This window comes from Chlamydotis macqueenii, chromosome 2 (assembly GCF_036417535.1).
Source record: "Chlamydotis macqueenii isolate bChlMac1 chromosome 2, bChlMac1.mat, whole genome shotgun sequence".
In the NCBI taxonomy this organism is placed as follows: Eukaryota; Metazoa; Chordata; class Aves; order Otidiformes; family Otididae; genus Chlamydotis; species Chlamydotis macqueenii.
This window is the reverse complement of record NC_141557.1, coordinates 144,189,453-144,211,905: the sequence shown is the minus strand read 5'-3', so window position 1 is coordinate 144,211,905 and position 22,453 is coordinate 144,189,453. Positions and strand designations below refer to the sequence as shown.

Sequence of the window (22,453 nt, the reverse complement as noted above, 5' to 3'; positions counted from 1 at the left end):
TCTCTTGCACTGTTTGATTTTTTCCTCTCTTTCTTAAATATGTTATCACAGAAGGCACTACCACTGTCACTGACAGGCTCGGCCTTGTCCAGCAGCAAGTCCATCTTGGAGCTGGCTGGCATTGGCTCTATCAGACTTGGGGGAAGCCTCCAGCAGTTTCTCACAGAAGCCACACCTGTAGCCCCTCCGCTACCAAAACCTGTCCATGCGAACCTGACACATTGAAGAAGCAGTCTTCTCCGTCACAATTTGGGACATACTGATTACATTACAATACTGAATTAATACAAGGGGTTTACCACATCAGATAAACAGTTATAAGGTATCATTCTGAAAAAAAAAAAAAAAAAGAAAAAGACTAATTTGATTAATTTTTAATCTGCAAAGCTAGCCATTTTCTGTCTCATGTGGTTGTCAGCCAATTCAGCTCCCTGTCACTCTACTGGGTGACAAGGTGAGGAAGGGACAAGGGCTAGGCATTTTAAGCAGAGGAGAGGGACCAGAGAATCACTGCAGTCCCCTGAGTTGGCTGGCACTGCGGTTCTTTCTCTTTCAGCACCTTTAAAACTGGCTGTCACAAAACAGTTCTGCACAAAGTGTTGTCCGGAGCAGGGACAGAAAAGCTGAGTACATTATGTGACAGCAGCATTCTCCCTGTGATCAGTACTGTCCCTGCAGCTTTGCAGAATGGACGGTTAAGTATCTGCCTCAAAGTGCTCTAACCCCACAGCAACTGTGCCAAGCCATAATTAACATATACTGAAGATAAATTAAAATATCTATCTGCAATAACCAGAACTCATAAGTGAACTTGAGGAAAAAGCAATCAAAACCTGCAGCACAAAGTGTTACACTGAGTCTAGAAACCTTTATAACAAGCTATTTTTTCAAGATATGAGAAATCACTAATTTGAGAGCTACGACAGCAAGAGAACTAAATTTAACATGAGTAAACATTAAACAAAGTTGAGGATGTTTGTGCAAAGATCTAAGAACTAGACTTATGAAAATTACTTTCTTAAAGAGGCAGGTCAGGCAGCTTGACTCATTTTGTCCACAGAAAAAGATCCGTAGCAGCATTACCAATAGAACCCAGCTCTCTTGTAAAACAATTTAAGGAAGTTTCAGCACTAGGAAGCAGAGAAACCAGAGGTTCACTTGCTGAAACCACAGCACCTGGTACCTGACCCCAAGCTGCCACTCCAGGAGAAGGCAGGCTGAGCAAGGTTACATCTTGGTTCTGACACTGCCATGCAGAGATCCTCTCAGGCAGGACAAAAAAGTGCTATACACGCTTAGAAATAGGTAACTCTGTCACAGCCCAGTATGGAAATGTTGGTCTCATTTTAATCAGAAAAAGAATCCGCTAAGGATCAACTTCAGATTACATAGACCATTTAAAACATACAGAGAAGATATAAGCCTCTACTACTCATTTGCTTTCTTTCAACTTATAATCAACCTTCCAAGTGTTCATCTGCTTCTGTACTTTGACTGCGTTTGTAGCGAGCCCTAATACTTCACAATTATTAAAAATATAAACAATATAACACCTAATAATTAAATAGAAGATCTAGTCAGGGTATGAAGCATAAACCCCCTAATTACTTAGGACAATGAGTATGGCAAATATCTGTTATAAAAGAAAGGTTCTAGGCTTAGCAATCAGTGGAAGTACATACTGGATTGCACTATGCTTTTCTAAATTTTTATTTTTAGACAGACTTGGATCACCAGTTTACTCTCTTACTCTAAAACAAAACTTAGTACGGAAAGCTGACTTTTAAAAGATTTTTGCAGCAGTATTACTGGATTGATGCAACCTTGCAGTTTTGACACCCACAGGGATGAAGTACTAAATACTCATCTTTCACATGTAAGTCCGTATCATCATATCTCTGTAACAGCCAAAGAACTACAGCCATAACCATTCTATGATGAGCTCACCAACTACAGCTAACCAATAAATCAAGAATCTCAGAAGTTGTGCCAGTCTCAAACCATTCAAGTTATTAAAACTAACATCATTTTAATTCCCTTTGCATAATATTTTAAAAACACAAAAGCCAAAGATAAGTTTTGGTTGGCTTTGTCCCCTTTGGCTACCCTGCCTATCACAGCTCTGCAAAGCATTTGGACAAGCATTCCCAAAGAAGGCAATCTGCCTTTTGTTCTCTTGCATTGTCTGATGTCTTTTGTTTAAAGTGCTTTGACAGAAAGAATGGTTGTCTGCATTTTTGACATTCTCAAACACTTACTGGTATCTCTTGTGTTGCAGTACAATAAAGAGATACAGTAAATACCTAACAGATCTACTATCAAAGTAGGAAGCCAACATTACTGGCTTTTTGAAGGAGAAGCATAATGCATTGGTTAGACACCAAAACTTTGATCTCCTACCTTGGGAAAGTATAAAACCCCTACAGTAACCAGTCCACGTTTACTCTATCACCACAAAAATAACAAAGGCCTTTCAGGTAAGTAATCCAGGGCAACTTAGTTGCTTCAAGTAAGCATTCTTCTTTTATTACATCACTCTATTTGGTTCAACAACTACGTAATTTCATGTCAGATGGGTTTTCATCCAAATAGCGAAACAACCACTAATGAAAAATTTAGTTAAAAAACCTGTACTTCATACATGCTGCCAGTCTCTTCAATATGCTTCCCACTTTGTCTTGCATGACAGAAGTAATGGTACCAACACTCCTTCCCTCTCTGCTGTAAGAAGGTCACCCTTGTACATCAGCTTTATGATCATTCATTGAAGAAAAAAACAACTTCAAGAACAGAGCACATGTTGCTGATATAGGAATATTTCTAAAATGTTGCTATCTGTAGATACTTCTACACCCCTTTTTTTCTGATTTGACTTTTTTTTTTTTTTGTCTTACACATTAAAGTAACATGATCTCTACCTCTCTCACAACAAAGATGACTCTCATACAGTCACCTTCTGTTCAATCTCTCCTTAAGGGCTGATAACTATTGCTTTTACTAGCATAGGTTGGATTCTGGATAAAATGAGGTGTTGGTCCTAAGGCAAATATAATTATAAGCAGGGCTACTACTCCTTTTTTTTTTAATTAGCTGGGCAAGATACATCTATATATATATATCTATTAAAAAACACATTCTTGGTAAACTTCAGATACCTTTACACTGCTACAGGGTACGCTCAGATTTCATTTGAGTTAATTTAGGAAATGTACCTCCATTCTACATTCCATTGCCATAGCAGAAAATTAAGAGCATATTATTTAAAAATATTTTCTTAGTTAAAAACACATGTTTACAGAACCGGTTGTTGCCACATGACAATTTCATATTCTGCAAGTAAACCGGCTAAAAATAAAGATTAAAATAAAAACCAAAGTCAACAGTATCTCTGAAAGAAGTATGCACCCTACCCCAGAGATCTGCACCTCTTAAAAAGATGCTAAAAAGCCTGTCACAGGCAGAGTCTGAGTGAAAAATATCTTCCAGACATAGCAGCTGGTAAAAGCACAACAAGTATATTGTTAAGATCACTTCCTCCCTGTCCCCAAGATGTTACTGTTTTGCAAGTCTCACTGAGAACCATTTCCTTTATATACTACTACAAATATAGGTATTTTGGGGGAAAAGAACATTGAACTAACAGCACAGTTACTTTCATAAATCTAATAATCTGTAAAAACAGTGGTTGCCTCCCCCTTCATTATAAATGTGAGAGTGGGACTACAACACACATCTCCATCAATTCAGAAGTGTATCAGACCTTCATACAGTTGAACGACTTCTGAGAAGGTATAATGAAATGGTTAACTCAGGAGATTGACACTTTTCGAACTAAATGCCAATGTAAACTATTGTTCATGGTATTTAACGATGAACCACTTTTTTTTTTTTCTGAAAAAATGCATTACTCTAAAGTAAAAAAAAACAACAACAAACCACTCTAAAACTGCTGAACCCCTTAATGCTCCAAGTAGTTTCTCTTATCTAATGCCAATGGAACACCAGCAATTAGGTTATGCAGCTAAAAGTCATGAAAATTTGTGACTTAGCATCCTGTTTACACATTCAAAACAAACTTGCAGAGGCTGTCTCTGCATCACAACATTACAAGAATGCAATAACAGAAATGAACATACTGCACTGAAAATTACCAGAGCGTATTTATGATTAACTGGCTGGTGCTTTCTTCCCTTCTTCCCATACCAGAGACGAGACATTTCCCTTCTAAAAATAAAATGCGACTAAAAAAGAAATTAAAATGAAATCATTCAAGGCTGTTTGAAAGCATTCTCTGTACCTGCTGTCAGCTCCAGGCATAGGCAGAGCCCCGGGATGGTGACAGGATAGTTTGCTAGACACACACATTTGACTGACATGGCAGGGAACAAATGAACGAGGGTAGTGCAGGGGGATGTATCGCAAATGATGACGGCACAGAAGACGAAAGGTTTCCTGTATTCAAGTGTGGTTGCAGAGCACTAGTTTGTTGAAAAGGCGAAAATATTTAAAGATACAGGACAACTTAATTTTTATTATACAATACCCAAAACTAAAAATTAAAAAAAAATCCACAAAAAGACTGCTTGCAGTATTCTGTTACACTGTAACTGTTCATAAACAAGTTCTAATAGTAACAAATCTGCACTCAAAATTAAAACAAAATAGTTTGTCTTATGCTGGCAAGCGTATAGAAACTCTGTCACAGCATTTTCATGTTTTTAAGTTACAAGAAGAAAATAAATCCTTTTGTCTACAAGCTACATTGCTGTAGGGGTTAAATGCTAATCCCAGCAATAAGGTATTTTTGGAATAATTATTTATTTTTTTTTTCTCTTAAGGAAGGATGTTTATTTAAACAAGCATGCGCAACAGCAATACACACAGCAACCCTTTGAGAATCTCCTGTGGTGTCACTTGCAGGCTTTTCTTTCTCCCCCTCCTCCTTCCTCCAAAACCACTCAGTGCCCCTAGTCCTGGGTAAAAGTATTAAATGGGCCAAGGCAGCGGCAGGCAGCATCACAACAACATTAAAAACATTGCTCATTTGTGCTGCTGCACTGTGATCTAAAAGCCAACATATGCTCAAGCAGAGAAAACCAGTTCCAGAACTTGTATTTAACATTACTGCAAGACTGTGCACTGGAACGCCAGCGCATTAGTAACGCATGCTAACATTGCGCCTTGCATTAGTATCTAACTCAACCTAGATCTATTAAGCTGGCTAGTAAGAACGTTCTTATCACTGGGACACTAAAAGCTGGGATTTAGGAAACTCAACCGCACAATAATACTCTAGATACACAGTCAAATGATGTAAGAGTCAACCAATAAATCATGTTTATTTATTTATTTAAATAATAAACAAGCTAATACTGAGGCCAAACAAGATTTTTTTTTTTAATCTTAAAACTGTTTCATATGAGAATTACAATCAATTAAAAGAAAAAAAAAAAAAGTACTAGCTACAACCTTTCTGCCTGCCCCTCAAAGTCCAGCAAACCTTAAAGGAATTGAGAGTATGCAGAAAAAAAACCTATTTCAAACTATCTCTGGACATGCGACTTCTAAGGCAAAAAGCAAAAGCCAGCCACACAACTAACTCCCCCAGAGACCATTTTAGCAGTCTCTTTTTTTCCCCCCTCAGTAAAAACAAATTCTTCCCTAACACTAGCCAACACACTGTTTCTCCAAAACTGGGGGAGGAAGAAAAGGATCTGGGCCATCACACGTTTTTTTATTCCAGAACATTTAACCTTTAACAACTGAAACAACTGGGATGTTTTTAGCTTCTCTCCAGATAAAACTGGCTCCTCCCACAGCTTCTCAAAAGGAATTAAAAACTTGCTTAAAAGTAAAGAGGGCAGTAAACTTCTTTGTTAGATCTGACAACTCACTTTTCCACTTAATTACAGTTGCAAACTTTAATGGCAATAAATGCCCTAGTAAGGCTACCAGACCTCCTACCAGTCTGGTTTGATGTTCAGTCTTCCAGCAGCAGCAGCTTCCACCAGCCAGGAGCTGCCCTGCAGCCAGGCAGGCGGAAAGCGGGTCAGGAGAGCCTGAGCATCACCACGGAACAGCACAGTCCTAAGAGTGGCAAAAGCTTTCTCTTGTGACTGACTTCCACGCCAGCCCTTTAACAGTCTTTTTTCCGAACTGGCGGAAGATGTATTCCTACTATCCAGAGAAAGAAGCCCAAACAAGAAGTGCGACCATAGAAGCATCCATTGCTTAAAGATAGAACAAACTTTTATTCTTTTGTGTATTTGTGGGTTACATTACTGATATGTTAGTTTGAATCAGAGCCTTGTATCTTGCTGCTGGTTAATATATACCTTGCCATAAAAGCTCTTAAAAGATTCTAGAGAGGAGTACCAGCTCAGACCCGGCATACGTGCAGAACAACAGCGCACACTTCAGAGCATCGCCCTATTTGCTACCTAGACAACAGAGCAAAACCAAAACATATCTAATTACAGTGAATGATAACCTTGTTGTCATTGTTAGTTTGTAATGAAGCTAAGCATCTCCACACAATGTTCAAGGCAGAAGCACCCAGTCCTTTCAGCAGTTGTTATTTACAATGTTGTTTTTTCCAATAAACTGATCTTAAAAAAATATTAAAGTAGCAGCAGAGAAAGAGGAGTGTGCCAACGAATACAGGTATAACTTATGAAATGTCTCATTTTTACTCCAAGCCAATTATCTAGTTTATACCGTTTGCCATACAAGATTTAAAGTTATCAGCTGACAGCTCATAACCTAGAATCAGGATAGTAAGTATGAGAAGTCTCTAAACTTGCGTAGGAAGACTGGGTGCTGGGTGTGAAAGAACATCTTTGAAGTTTTATTAGATGGCATTATTTGGTTTCACCTAGTAGCTAACCCAATGTCCTCATACCACAGCGACAGAAGAGTTGTGATGTTGAATTCTACAAGCCCTATATTTAACATGCATGCTTTTTGATTGATATTGCATTAGTAAAAAGTCATTTATTTCCCCTGCTCCTTCCCTCTTAAGGGAGGGAGGTTAGCCCAGAGAGATACTGGGGAAGGGAGGAGCACAATTACTCAGTTTATATATAACTTGCTGTTGATTCCACATGAAGCACCATGTAGGCGACCAGGTTTTGTGATAAAAAGCCACAAAGGTGGAGCACTGAAGATAAGCATCCCCAAGCACCTCATGTGAAGATTATATGAGGCATACGTGTAAGACAGATTTTTCTCAGAATTTAATTCTCAAATTTCAGAAGCGGTCCTGAAAATTGAGAAAAATATATAAATCACAGTAATCAGATTGTATAACTTGAGTGCTTCAGTGCAATTCATAAGTCATTTGCATTTTTGACTGAAGAGAAGAATAGTTTTTATGCTGTTCCTTTGGTTTGCCTGGGAACAAACAAATCAGTAAGAATGACAGTAGTTTCACTTTCAGTAGCCTATCTACTTGTTAGAACGTATTTTTACAGAGATGAGATTGCTATTTAATTACATCTAACAGGAATGTTTCACAGATTAAAATAAAAACTCCCATCACCAAAAAAAAAAATCTGAAAGCTGCCTCAAGTAGTTTTTAAAAGAGTGCAGCTTCAATACTTTAGTATATAGTATGACAGAAAACAAGTTTAGAATTATGAACTCTGTTACAGTATTACAATATTTTTAAATCTAGAATAGCATTTTACAGCTCTGATAAGACATGTACACCCTGTATCTTTACTCCTTGTATTATAGTTTTAGGACATACATTGCCAAGAACTCCAAAACCAGGAAGACACCTAATTTAGATGCTCAGGCATCTCACTAGGTGAAAGAGGCAGTCCCATATTTTGATGATGTAAGGCACACAAAGGTCAGATTAATTAAGGTCTGTTTTATCTCTAGTAAGAGGCAGACAAGTTCTATTTGGTACAAAAAGCCTTTCAGATAACTAAGGGAAGAGTGTCAAGTTCAGGAGTAATGAAATTAGAACACAGTTAAAAAACAAAAGCTAGAAATCAGATAGTGACTCCTAAGCAAAACTAGTACTTTGTCTTCTAGAACAACTAGATCTTTGTAGAAGCTGCTGCAGGTGAAGCTAACTGGGGATTACAGTTAACTGATGTCTGATCCCTTTCCCTTTTCCTGCTACAAGAAACACACTGAACAGCACAGAAGCCGTTTCCTGTGGGATCCAGTACAACACGGGACTGGCACAGCTTCTTAGTTGGCTCAAAATGCTTCCTTAAGAAAGGAAATCTAATTCGAGAAATCACCCTTTGTTTCCTCTCAACAGTTTAGGGGGAAAAAAAAAAAAAGAAAAAAAATTTTTCCATCCGCAAAACTTTCCTCATGATTTTCAAAGGTACGCTGAAAGCCATTAAGAGTCTCAGAAGTACAAGCTTTTTAGGTGAATGATTCTGCTTCAACTCTTAGCAGAGGGACTGCCCCAGTTCTCCCTATTAGATACATGAAATAACCATCAACTACAATTCTCTATTCATGATTCCAACTACAGAACAGCTCCAAACAGTGAAAACATCCACAGTTTTCAGTTACAAGTTATAAATAGATTCCAAACAGATTAAGCAGAGAAAATAGAGCAAAGTAGCAAATATCCCATGCATGAAGTTGAGAGCGAGCACAATGTTTGCTCAAGTTAATTGCAAAAGTAAGAATGAAAGTTACTTGTCACCACAAAGGGTACTGCATTTGTCAGTGGGCACCAGAGTCCCTTTCTTCAATCACAATAAATTAATATAAACATTTCTGGTATTGCACATGACTGCTGGAGTTCAAGACTCTCACCCTCCAGTACAAGAGCAAAGCCTACCAAACGTGCTTGTTAATGCACAGCAACACGTGCGCTGTGACACATCCCATTTCTTAACAGACAATGCATTATGTAAAAACCAAACAATGACCTAGCTTGTATATCCAATATACTATTATAAAGAGACAACCTTTCAAGAAACATACTGGAAATATATTCTTATTTTGAGAACTGTTAATGTGGCATACCTTTACACATTGTGTGCACTGTTTCATTCAAGAAGCCTACAGCTTTTCCAGGCTTCCTCTCCTCTCTGCTGATCCAGCATTGCCCAGCTTGTCATATACCATTACAACCATACCATGCTTTAAAATGCAAGACACAACAAGCAGCTGTTTCACTAGCATCCAAGCACTGAAGTACAGAGTAAGGAATGGAAGCAAATTTATAGAAAAAAAAAACAAAACAAAACCAAAGAACAAACCCATGATTAAGAATACAAAAACTTAAGACAGCAGTGCATACTGAAACTGAAATGCCCATTTTAATACAGAAATGTTGTACGTTACTGTCCAGATCCAATAAAGAACTTAAGCACCTACGCCCGGTGCTCCAATCTTGAAAAACCTTCCTCAGATGTTACCTGACCAGGAGACATAACCCCTGTTTGTGACCTTCATGCTTCTACAAATACACAGAAACAGAATTTCTAGACATTCCAGAAGTTACAGTTTTGGTAATGCTGAAATGTTGAAAGTCTAGCTCAAACACCATTTCACAAAGGAAAAACTCAATTTGCAACTAATGGCTTGATCTAGTAAATATTTTCAAATCATGTCTGAAGTTCCAAATGAAATTCAGTTTGACAAGTGAGTTACTACTACAGAGTACTGCTTTGCAGAAATTTTATCTATATTTTCTACTGCTTTCCAGAAATACTGTATCTATATTTTCTACAGAAATTCAACATACAAAACCAAAGGCAATGATTACAAAGTGCAAGTCTAGAACATGACCCACTGAATCTGGGAAAAATCATTTGCTGATACCTATCAACTCATACTTTGTTTTGGAAGTTAACTTCTAGACAGCTTTAAATCAAACTGACTTCCTGTATTTGCCAAACAATTGAAAAGCTAACGGAAACAATGAAACAGACGAGCTTCCAACTACTTTAAGACCAGCTTGCAGGTCCTAAGACGAGAAATTTCCTGTTTTCAAAAATCTTGTGGATGAGTATTTAGATTTATGTGGACCTGAAGTATGACTCAGCCCTGAACAACAGCAATGAATAAGATCAGGGAAGCCGGGGGAGGAAAAAACACTTTAAATAATTAATAATTATTCTAGCACAGAGCAATTCTTCTGTTTCCTTAATAGATTTCAGGTTTAAATAGGAACAGATTTCCTTAATTGACTTTTTCAGAGGTGCCCAAGATCAAATTTCTTTAATGTCTCCGAAACATTTAGCTGTGGCCACACTCACTAATTACATTTTTTGCATCAATACTCTGTCTGATGACCAGAGATCTGATCCATCATCATAAATCCTGTATTTCCAATATTGCATGATGATGAAGACATTTAACAGCTGCAGTACCTTACACAGATATTGTTTTGAGTGTTCTAGATTCAAATCCAGAATCTAAAGCTAGATTAGCACTCCATGTCAATAAGACATTATCACATACAGAAACAAAAAGTGCATTTGTACACATACAGTTACATAATGGTGCTTCCCCGTTTTCCAGACCCCTATCAAAAAAGTTAACTGCTTAAAAAATAAAGAGAGTAAGTCCCTTTATTGTTCAAGGGACATCATTAACTTTGAGAACTAGCTTAAGAGACCAACAGAGGAAACATTAAACAAGCAAATTAAGGTATTCTGATCTCTATAATTTTGTCTCCCTCTCTCCCTCCTTCCCCAAGAGACCAGCTTAGTCCTCCAGTTAGATACAACTACAAGGTGCAAAAATTTTGCGGTAAATCTCACATGGGAAAGTACAAATCATGTCATTTCTCCTTTACGAACTAATGTTTCTTACGCAAGTAGTTATTTCCATTGTTTTCCCTTTAATGTCCTCCCCCCTGCACTGAACTGTTAGAGCACAGACATTTCCTTCGTAGCTAGCATTACTAAAACTCCAAAAACTTTGCCTGGAACTTTTATTTCCTCCCCAGATACGGTAAACTATGTTCTAAAGGTTTTAATGGATTATTTACATGTGCATGCCAACTTCTGTAGAAAAACATTTGAGCTTATCAGCACACTTTATGTGCACACAAGTTCAGTGGAAAGTTGATTTACCTCTTTTAACTCTACACTAGATCCTTGATACAGTCAATGACATTTTACATGAGTACTTGTTTTCTGGTTTGGTTTTTTTTTTTTCCTCCAAGTGTCAACTCCAAAATGCTACCTGCCACTTCATATAGCAACACCACTGGAAACAAACCCGTCAAGGCTTTACAGTTCGTTTTAGGAAAACAATAGTAGAACAACTGGTTAACTGGAATTTCTAGGATTGATGAATCAGAGACATCACTTCCCACTCCATCTCCCTGTTTTGGGGGGGTAGGTTTTGTTTTTAAGAGTGTAGATTTTTTTTTTCCCCCTGAATTAAAGAAGTTAAAGAGACAGTAAGAAAGGTTATAGAAAATAATGCATACTGGGCAGCACTTCTTATGACCTTTCTTCAAGTTGTTCTATGACCAAGTGTGATTCATAATCTGTGCTTTGATCTGTTGGGGTTGTTTTTGTTCAGGTTTTTTTTTTTTTTTAAACATACAGTGTATATGCAATGGAATAGCATTGATCTTCTACAAGGAATGTCAACACCATTTCTTCTAAAAGAGTAAACTTTCATGTAGCCGTAAGAAACTATTAGCAGTTACTTTATAGAAATAGTTGTGCTACTTGAAAACTCATTTCTCAACCAGGCTTTAGAAACTGTAGGAGAATTAAAGAAGTTTTTTTTTCCTTTTCACTCATCTTAGACTTCTTCAAGCATAAGACCAGTCCTATCAGCAGTGTCTGAGGAGCCATCTCTGCCTTCAAATACTGTGGTACCATGCCTTTACCAGCACCAGGTGACTTTAATGCTTTCAATCTGCGGTACTAACTGGCACCAAAATGATGTTAATATATCAGCAGCTATCCAACAGCAAGCACCTTAACACTAGGTCATTAATTTCTATACACATTACTATATATACAACTTGAACTTTCAAAAGAAACGAAATCAAACCATAAAGTAGTGATGGAAGTTATTTATGAGGCACAGCACAACAAACAGTCAGCTTGCTGTCAAATCTGGCCATGTTTAGACGCACATACAGAATATGCTTTGGAGAAAGCATTTGTTTATCAACACAGAGGTTTCTAAACAGTATTGATTATTTGTGCTACCAGATAAAGAAAGCCATTAGAACTTGAACTAATACATACTAGGTAAAAAAAAGGATACATTGATAAATATACCTCCACACCCCCACGGCTCAGTACAGACAGTAAAAAAAAAAAAACAAACCACAAAACAAAACAAAAAACCAACGAACACAAAAAACACCCCACATAAACCCCCTGCCCCCCAACAAATCTACCCCAAAAACCACCCAACCCAAAACAGCCCCTTCCTTGGTGTGTGCCCATTCACTTGAGTACAAGAAGGTAAAAGATTTTTGAGGAAAATGGACTGATACCAAGATACTAGCAGCACAGTTTCATTTCTTACATAATAAATAAAATAAAAATCTTGTCTATTCATGTCTAGTGGACACTAGAGACAAGTCTTTATCATGGACTATTCTTAAGCAAAATAGAGCCCTTTTTAGAGCTTTGCCAATGGGACGGATGACGAACAACATCAGCAACAGGAGCTACAAGGTAACCCTCAGAGTTTGTTTTAAACTCTACGTAACTGACAACTATGAATTAGTCACCTTTACCGATGGTAACGTTAGATAGCAGTAGATTAATGGTTATTTCTAGTAAATCAGTTATCTATTAAGCATGTACCATATAATACAAAAAAAGAGTCAGCTAAAGAATTCCCTGGACTTTTTTTTTTTTTTTTTTGACACTTCATACAGTGCAGTATTTGATCAAATCAGTGTTTAGCATGACAGCAAGACTCTTGATCTCTTTGCCACTAGATCAGTTCAGGTTACATCCGCTTGATTACCTCAGGGAAAAGGCTGATAGGAAAGAGACTACTCTGTACACAGATAGAAGAAGAAAGCATAATCAGATGAAAAGTTAGAACAAATTCAGAGTAAGAGTTCAGTCTTACTCATTGATCCATTTAACAAACCTATAAACCAATCTCTGCTACTTGTTTCCTAGGTTACTGATCCTCACTTTTGCTTGTTCGCTCTTCCTGTAATTCTTTTTTCACTAATAACAGCACAGTACCTCTTTAAAGTCTCTTAACAAAAAGCTTCAGCTGAATGTGTTAACATAGGACTATCAAATAAAGCAGCAAAAGTTGACTCAGAGCACCACGTCTGGGTTCCCCATTAATCCCCTACCTTGTTTCTCCAGTTTAAGATACTGTACAACCACAGCAGAGAGAACACTTTTTGGAAAAGAAAGCTACTCCACCAGCTTCCTCTTTTGGTTAATGAACAGTACTTTGTGATGCATGTGTACATCAAGATTCTGCTTTCCATTTCCCTTCCACCCTCAGTTTTCCCATCGCTGTGTTCTGAAGGCAGCCTGTTTTTCATCCCAATACTCACAAAAAGGTTTCAATGATACTGTTCACCTGCTATCTTAGATTACACTTGGATCAAGAGCTGACAGAAAAAGCTTGTTGGGTTAAAGAAAGGAAGTATACTGATTGAAAATAATGACTGAAATTCAATTGGAATAATGGGTATGAGAACAGATACAGTTCCCTAATATGTACCGCTACTTTAACACATATGTTAAAAGCCACTAAAATGCACTGTATGTAATGATAGGTTGAACCATCTGGTACTGTCAAACATTTCTGATTAAAAAGTTAGTTTAACAGCTTTCAGATTTGTGCTAGCAGTCAGTCATGAGAAGTCACATTACTCAAGTTAAAAAGCACAGAAAACCACATTAGCATAGTTCTTGTACTTGCATAACATCTTTTTTTTTAAAAAAAAAAAAAAAAACAACCAAAAAAAACGTTATCCATCTCACTCATCACATTAACTTCTATATAAAGCAATAATTTTCTGGATTATCTTAGGAGAACCAAACTTGACATAATATTCACATAAAACATATAGAAATAATAACACAACTGTTTCCAGAGGAGACCTAAATGCATGACCTCATTCTGTAGTAAATAACTTAAATATTTTGGCACATGTAGGAAAAGGACTGCCTCTACTATCTTCCAAAATAACTCCTAAAAAGTTGCAACATTTAATCCTGAGAAAAATTTGCACTACTTTCTGTGGAAATTATTTTTTAAGTATATGAAGGTGCAAAGTTACTGAAGAGTTCATTAAAAGAGATACACACTGTGCCTTAAACCATAATATTGATCACTTGCCACTCTGATCCCCATGTTCCAAAAGGCCAAGTACTTATAAGGGCTTTGAGTAAGAGTCAACACCAAAATACACTGCTAGCAACAATACTCAAGCAATACATATGCTGAAAATATGAAGATTCGAGACATGCATATATGATACTACATTCAATGTCTCAAAGCAAAAGTGCTCCATGCAAAATCACAGAGCTGCAGAGACAGTGTTTTGTAACCACAGCCTAATACTTTAGCTAAGTAAGTGAGAAGTTTGAAGTCAGAGTTCTATTGATTTTGAAGCTAAGAAGAAAACTATTACCTGCAGTTGGACTACTGCAGTTTCTAAAAATTTCTGTTACACTCTACATAAAACAGACTTCCTTAATTTCAACACGCTCTGCTGCAGGATGGAGTGAGGGGAGGGGTAAGGAAAATAAAAAAAAAAACAAACCCAAAACAACCCACCAAAAAACCAGTCCTACAGTCTGAGACTGCAACTGCTGTCCTAAGGCCCAAGTTAAACAGTGCTGATGGGATACTTCTACAATATATATGACAAGAATCAAACTTTTGACTGACATTTGAATGCAAAAGACTACAAGTGCTTTAACTGTATGTACAATACAAAACAAAACCACGTAGACATGTAAAGATGTGTCCATAGAAACACAGTGGACACAGATTCACATGAGATATGTGTTTGTTAGAAGAAATAGAGAGTTCCAGTTACAGTGTATTACTAAAATCCATGCAACAGCATCTTAATGTATGAAGACGTTGTAACCGACAAGTTAATTACTGGATTATTGGAAAAACATGTTATTAATAGATTAATTTTCCTTTTTGCTTGTCTCATCCCTGTTTTGAGACTTACAAATAAGTATACAACATTCTACATATGGGAATAATAAACACCACGAAACTGTCAGTTTACTTGACTGAAAACTAAGTCTGCTTTATTAAAGTTGCAACTTCTTTGCTATATTCCTTTCAGCTTTGAGTTTTAAGTTGCAGTTTGCTCCATACAAAAATGACTTGTAATCATGAAATGTTGCCCAGAACTGATGTTAGAGCAAAGCATTAGGATGGCATAAACTAAACAGTCATGATCATAGTAAAGCAGACTAAGAAAGTGCATTGCTTTGTTTTTCCTATTGGAAAGTATTTAACACGACTTTAACTATATTCCTATGAAATTATTAAAAAAACAAACAAACACCCCCCCCCCCCCATCTTTGACACTGTTCTTCCTTACCTCCCATTCTTTAGCAGCATCTTCAGTAGTAGACTCTTCACTAGTTTCAGGCTCTTCCTTCTTTTTTACCACTATAAATCCCGGTTCTCTAAGAGATTCCCCAGTATCTTCTGCATATATCTCTGGACTCCACTGGATAAAGAAGACATACAAGTGATCTGTCCTAGAGATGTCAAGTAATGATACAGAAAAGAAAAATAAGGTAAGTTTGTAATCTTTTGGGTCATGTCAAATAATTATGAAGTATTTAAGGTGAAAATGAAAATACTTACTATTTCACACTTTACTAGATATTAGACACACATTTGAAAAAAGCTAGTTAGTATATATATATTTTTTTTTTAATATGAAGTTGACATAGGAGGAAAAAAGTACAGGAAACAAGTTGGCAACTGATTAGCTGTGTTTTTATGTACAAGTATGGTCCTTCAACCGCTTCTGCCCCACTGGAAACCTCTGTTTTCAACTGAAAACTTTCAAAATAAAACACTAAGTTTTTTTGTTTTTCATTTTTTTTTCCTTTATTTAAAGTTACATAAAAACATAAAATTATAGTTTAAAAGTATCTACATGTCTGTTTTCCCCACCCCTGAAGAAGAGCTGAATGCTGCCAAGACATCTAAGCATGTAATATACAGATTGTGAGAATTAATACAGATATGAGGAAAAAGGCTGAAGGTGTGCATATATATACATATACATACATACATATATATAGCTAGATCATAAACTATAGACTATTCTAACTGCAGTAAATACCAAGATTCAAAGTTACCTCTTTTTACGTTATCTGCTACAAATGGCATGGTTCTCCTGTCTGTAAGAACAAAATGCCCAAATTCCCAGAAGAAAGCTATTTACAACTCAGACAGATATCAATCTATACTGTTTAAGTTCTTCCTGTAGGTGCCCAGATGGAATATTTAGAAAAAGGACGTGCAATGAATCCACTAGTATCTCTTCATCATGGGCAAGACAGCTTCAGAGCTACAGCATTATGGCTCTGGTCACCAAGAGTTTGATTATTCCTTGTCTCTCTTCAGAGATATTTGCTACAGTGAATACTGGATTAGCATGATGAACAGTATTTGGACTTCCTCCCCACTTCCTTACTCAAGTCACCCCTGTTAAAATAAAGGTTCCTGGATAAAACTGATGAAAGGAAAATGAAAGACAAATCTTTCTCTGACAGTAAGATAGAATAAAACATTTAAGAAGCATAAGACTAGATAAGTTCTATGACAAAGTCAGAACAAGAAGCTGCACACTCTCCATGCACTGAATGAGGTATCAATTTTAGTCTTACAAGTAGGAAAACTTAAAAAAAAAAAAAATCCCAATTTTAACTTTTAAAGACCTTGAAATTGTGTATAACCATAGCAATTTAAAAAAGTAAATAAAACTTGATGTTTAGGGAACTCTAAGACACTCCTTCCCAAACTGGCTCATTAGAGATTAAGAACACTGAAATAATGCAGGTTTGTCAGATACCTACTTTCTTCTCTTTCTTATGACTAAGTGACAAAGACAACCGGGTTGACAGCAAATATTTCGACCTATGCAGAGTAGCACTCAGCAAGGTCAACACTGAACTAAGAAAACAAACATCCCTCTACCACATGTGACTTTCTGTGTACAAAAATGTAGGACATACATTGGATGCATAAAACAACAGATTACTAATTCCCATGCAGTTAGGCGAGAGAAGCCCTTCATAGGTGGAGTTATTTCCAAGGAGATCAGATGCAGACTGTAAATGAAGAACTATTTCTTCTGAAACGGGTGATAAATTCTGCTTTATGCTGAAGATAAGTACTGGTTCTGCTACATTAGAAAATAAACCAAAGAGACAGTAATAATTTTAATCAGCTGACCTAGACATCATTGCCATATGTGAAATATTTATCTGTTTTCAAATTAAATATGATATGGACAGAACAAGAACATCTGAGTTGACTGTAACCACAAGAGGTCACCTGGCTCAGACAGGATTAGCAATACCAGAATCAGCGTGACAGACATTTGTCTCAAGAAGTTGCATAATCTTCATGACTTAGGGGTAGCGAGGATGATGTTTAAAAGCAAGTTAGTGATGTGCTAGCATAGACTCAATTTTCCCTGTTGGAAAAGTCAAATATTTTGATGTTATTTCAGTCCATTATACAGCTCCATTCACAGTGGACACCAGAAAAGACTACTGTTTTCCTGCTGCAGCCAACGCACAAGTATGAAATGATTTAATGTTTGAAATCAACCTTTTCTCCTTTAGATTAAAGAACCCCACTTACTTCTAATTTTCTTTATATGTTACACTTTCTAGGCATTAATTAGTCTTGCTGCTTTCCTCTGGACTCTCTCCAATTGATCCATATCTGTCCTCAACTGCAGTGCCCCAACTGGACATTCTATGCCATTCAGCTCAAAAGAAAAGATGGAAAAGTGACTTGATCATTGTGTGTAGGTATTTATACAAGATGAAAGCCGACAGTTTGTTGTTGTTGTTTCTTTCTTTTTTCCCCCTCTTCCGACAAGGATACAATAATCTCCAATACCCCCAAAATCACATCCAACTTGAAAATAAGTCACAGTTTCCTAGCAGGTAAAGATAATTTAAGAATTCAAGACTTTACCAGTGAGTAACCACAGACATCTCATGTCTTTGAATCACTGCAACAAATTTAGATCTCTTTCCAGTAGGTATGTTTAAGGTGCTTCTTGGAAAAGTTTTATATTCCATATATAGAAATAAGACAAAAGAACCTGAGCTAGCTCTTCTGAACTCATAGCTCTAAGCAGGACACAGAATTTTTAGAAAGTTTCCAAACAACAGGAAGCACAGATAATGACAAATAAAACTGTGTTGCAGAACTCGCTTCACCAGACACCAGTTACTTGAATCTTTCTTTCATTATTTACTTGCTACAAACAGGACCCTAAATAATACCAGGAGAAACAACTGGTTGAACCTGCAAGTAACCAAAAGCAAAAAAATGAGTAAAATTTCAGTATGGCAATGAGGCATTCCAGTGTTAAGTACAAACCAATCATCAATATCCTCAGTTGTTGACCCTTTTTTGTGCTGCTTTATAGACACAGTCACTGAAAAATTTTGAATAGTGAAAAAAATGCCTCAAAGACCTATTGGAAAGTGTTGATTTTTACAGGCTACCTCCTTCTTACCTTTCTTGTGGAACAGCAAACCAGTACTCATGTTTTTTATCCCTCTGTGCATACTGTTGCATTGACGCACTTGCTTGTGAAACAAATGTTTTTCTCATGGGTTTTCCAACCCTGAGACGCAGAAACTTGTGAGATCGATGTCGCCTTTTTTCTTTCGTAAGAGAAGAACCTATTAGTAAAGAAAAAGTAAGCTATCCATAATGTACCAAAGATCTTAACAAAATTATTAGCCAATACAGGTATACAAGATGTATATACAAGTAAGTAACAGGAGATGAGGTAACATAGGCATAACATATTTACTTGTCCTTTATCTGTTATATAAATTCCATCAGCAGAAGTAACTCGAGTACAACACATTTGAATAATTCTAACATTCATTTTTGCTTCCAACCCAGATCACATTATAATAGTCTTTCATACACACGTGAACATATTTCAGAAGGTATTTTTAACGCATAGCCCTCAACACTGAACCAGACCACCATTCCATCATTAAAAGTAATATTCCATACACATGCAAAAGATACAGAATTAAATAAGTACTCAGGCTTGATTCACATATGTCAAAGCTGTTCATTAGTTACTTTCAATTTAAAAAAAGAAAAGTTCTGGCACTACTAATAGAGGATTGAGATTAATTGTAATTTGTTAGCTGTATCAAACACTTCAAAGGTATGAACACTACCTCTGGATGAAGTATACTGGATATTGTGGTATGGGATTTTTCCCTCCAGTGATATATTTATTTGAACTAATAGAACTATATGATTACCCTCAAGGTTTGGATTGTCCAGTCACCACAAAGTAAAGGAAGAGGTCTTCTGAAAATTGTTTCTTTGCTAGATTAATTGCCCAAATCCTAGAACATGAGCTCCAGTCACAAAGGCCTTTTTAAAGCAAAGAAGGAAAACATAGATTTAAGAGTTCTTACGATCAGCTATGACAACAAAGGATTTATTCTACTTCTGGTGTTACATGTACATATAGATAAGCTCCAATTTGCCACGACACTCATCTCTTCTTTACAGCTGAAGCCCTCCTTCGGTGTCTATGGAGACTACAAAGACACTGAGCACAGAAAATGTCACCTTCTTGATCTATTAAACTTCTCCACTCTAACTTTTCTCAACCCAATTTTCACCAAAAAGTTTAAAATAGCATTGTTCCAAAAAAGAGTTTGTGGGTTTGTTTTTTGTTTGTTTTTTTTTTTTTTTAAGTAAATATTTAAATGTGCACCTCCTAATTTTCTGTTACAATATTTTAGAATTATACCTTCAGTATACAGTATGGTAGTCATAATATGCATGATTTTGAAGTATTTTATAAATCTGTAAGTTCAAAGGTAAGTTATCTGATAAAAAAAACCAACCCAAAACAAAGAATCCAAAATAAACAAATAAAGCTGTTTCACAGGACTGGCACATGAACTTTGTGGCAGTGTTAGAGAAGTACTCTTAAAATGATCTGATATTTGGGATTTTGGTCTTTCAGATGCAGCAGTTTAGCACTTCTCTGAACTACAGCTCAGAGAAGTGGGATCTCTACCACACCTTAAAAAAAACCCAAAAAAACAAGCAAGTGAGATTACAGTTCCAGCTAGCAGACAGAATGATAACAAACAACTTAGCCCTGCCCCAAACCCCAAAAGAACTATTTAGGATGCTCTTTCTTGGTGTGTTCTACAATATATTTTTGCATACATTTGACACAGAATTCATCACAAAAAAAAAAGTTTCAGTAATGGCTACTGTATGTCTCATGTTTCCCCTCCCCCCACTTCAATCTCTGCCAATACCCAGCTAACTAAGCAGCAAGCAGACATGTTATCTTTAATGAGATTTCAGCTTGTTTATACACACCCAAAACTACAGACCATTACAATTTCACTGAAGTATCAACTACAACTAGCTTTTATTTCAGTCCAGTGATTAACATAAGTGTCTGTAAAAATAGAAGAGAATGTAAGAGTCCTGGGTAATAATTTTTAAAAAAATTATATATATATATATATATATATATATATATACACACACACACATATATATATATCTCCAAGGGAGATGTTTTTAGCTATTCTAGTCTACTTATAGTTATCAACTTGAATTGCATCACCTCTTCAACATTCAGAACAAGTAGATCATTAATTCCAAACTCAAACACTTGACCTCTGCAACAGCCAACAGATTTGGTAGGTCCTAAAAATCAGATGCTCAAAACTTCCACAAAAGAGAAGAAATTCAACTAAGCCCTTGCTATAGGCAGGAGATAAAAAGACTAGGTAACAATCTACAAAACTCATAGTACGACTACTTCAGAGTTTTAGTCGGATAGACAGGATACGAGAGAGTGTTTACAGGGTTTCAATATTTTTTTTTTTTAGTTATCTAGTTTTTAATGACCTACTGTTAACAGACATTTCATATTTAGTCTTTGGTGACCTTCAAGAGTTAAACAATAGATCTATACTTTTACCTTGGCTCTATTTAAACTTGCCTGTAGACAAAGCCAGTAGAAGCATCACAAAATCTATCTAGATTGAGAAATAGTAAGTCATAATTTACTGTTTTATTTGCATTCTGCTAATACAACATGCAAGAATAAAACATATAATAATTCCAACTGAAGCTGGAATGAAGTAATTGGCACAAATCTCCAAGAAGTAACCTGTGCTTTTTCTTTTCCTTCTACTTTAGCCTCACAACCTTCAGTGAGGCTCTAACACCATATGAAGAAGGTTTCTAGCCAGCACTTCTCTCTACCTGACTGTATGTAGAAACTTTTTGATTATATATGGATATACTCTGCGACTGTACAGATCATCATGCATCAAAAATCTGCAGAGTCACCCAATGATACAATCTTTTAGAAAACTGACAAAACTAAAGCATCTAATACAACTGAATTACAAACAACGTTCAATTGTAAGATAATCAGCAATTGCAGCAAAGAACACTTGGTACCTGCATTTTTTAAGTCACAACTAGCAACTACTGATAGCTGACATTTTTTGCTAGAGTATTTCCTCTAATATTTAAGGCATAAAACCCAAACTTACCACAGAATGATGCTACCATTAATCTGCTTCACAGTTCAAGAGTCAGTTAGTTACTCAACAGAAGGAGAAAAACACTCCCAAAACAATCATATCAAATTCTGAAGCGTAAGATGAATTTCTGTCAGCTGAAGAATATACCTCTCTATTCAATACAATGTCAATTTTAATAGTTAACATTATCAATTTGAACTTCAAATGCACTTCACATATCTAGTAGTTTGTGACAGCCATTTAGATGTTTTCTTTCTAGCTCTCAAAGTATTACACAATTAAAACAACTAGTTCATCTCCGTAAGTATGATGGTAAGGCATCAGAAAGTGACCTATGAAACTTTTAAAAAGCAAAATCAAATACATACAGAAACATCTTTAAGGTACTTAAAGAAACAGCATTTTTTTTATTATGAATTGAGTAATTTCAACAGACTTTCAAAGATAACTTCCAACTAATAATCCTAGGGCCTGATCTTTGCAGAATAAAGGTACTCAAGAAATACACCCAGTTGTTCCCCATATCCATACTATTAGTTTCTTGCCATCTAGCTCTTCTTTATCCTGAGAAATGCTTTTTGTATGCTTAACCTTGTTCTAGTCAGCATGAAAGTATGACAAGATGTAAGCAGAACAAAAGTTCTGAAAGTATCAGTGTTAAGCCTTCAGTGCTCTTGCTCACATTATAAACTTTAACCACAAGGCAG

General features: G+C 36.3%; 1 protein-coding gene across 10 annotated transcripts in view; it reads right to left on the bottom strand.

Moving 5' to 3' along the window:
• The window catches only part of OXR1 (oxidation resistance 1), a 282,379-nt gene that overhangs the window by 19,366 nt on the left and 240,560 nt on the right, over positions 1-22,453 (bottom strand). For 8 of the 10 annotated variants that reach the window (XM_086741158.1, XM_086741159.1, XM_086741157.1 and 5 more), the window contains 2 exons: positions 18,698-18,866; positions 15,518-15,680 (listed from right to left, as the gene is read on the bottom strand). In XM_086741158.1, the coding sequence (XP_086597284.1) occupies positions 15,518-15,680; positions 18,698-18,866 (332 nt within the window). Of the gene's footprint in view, positions 1-4,151; positions 4,278-15,517; positions 15,681-18,697; positions 18,867-22,453 lie in introns of those variants that run through there. The other 2 variants (XM_010115240.2, XM_010115239.2) reach the window with 2 other exon arrangements.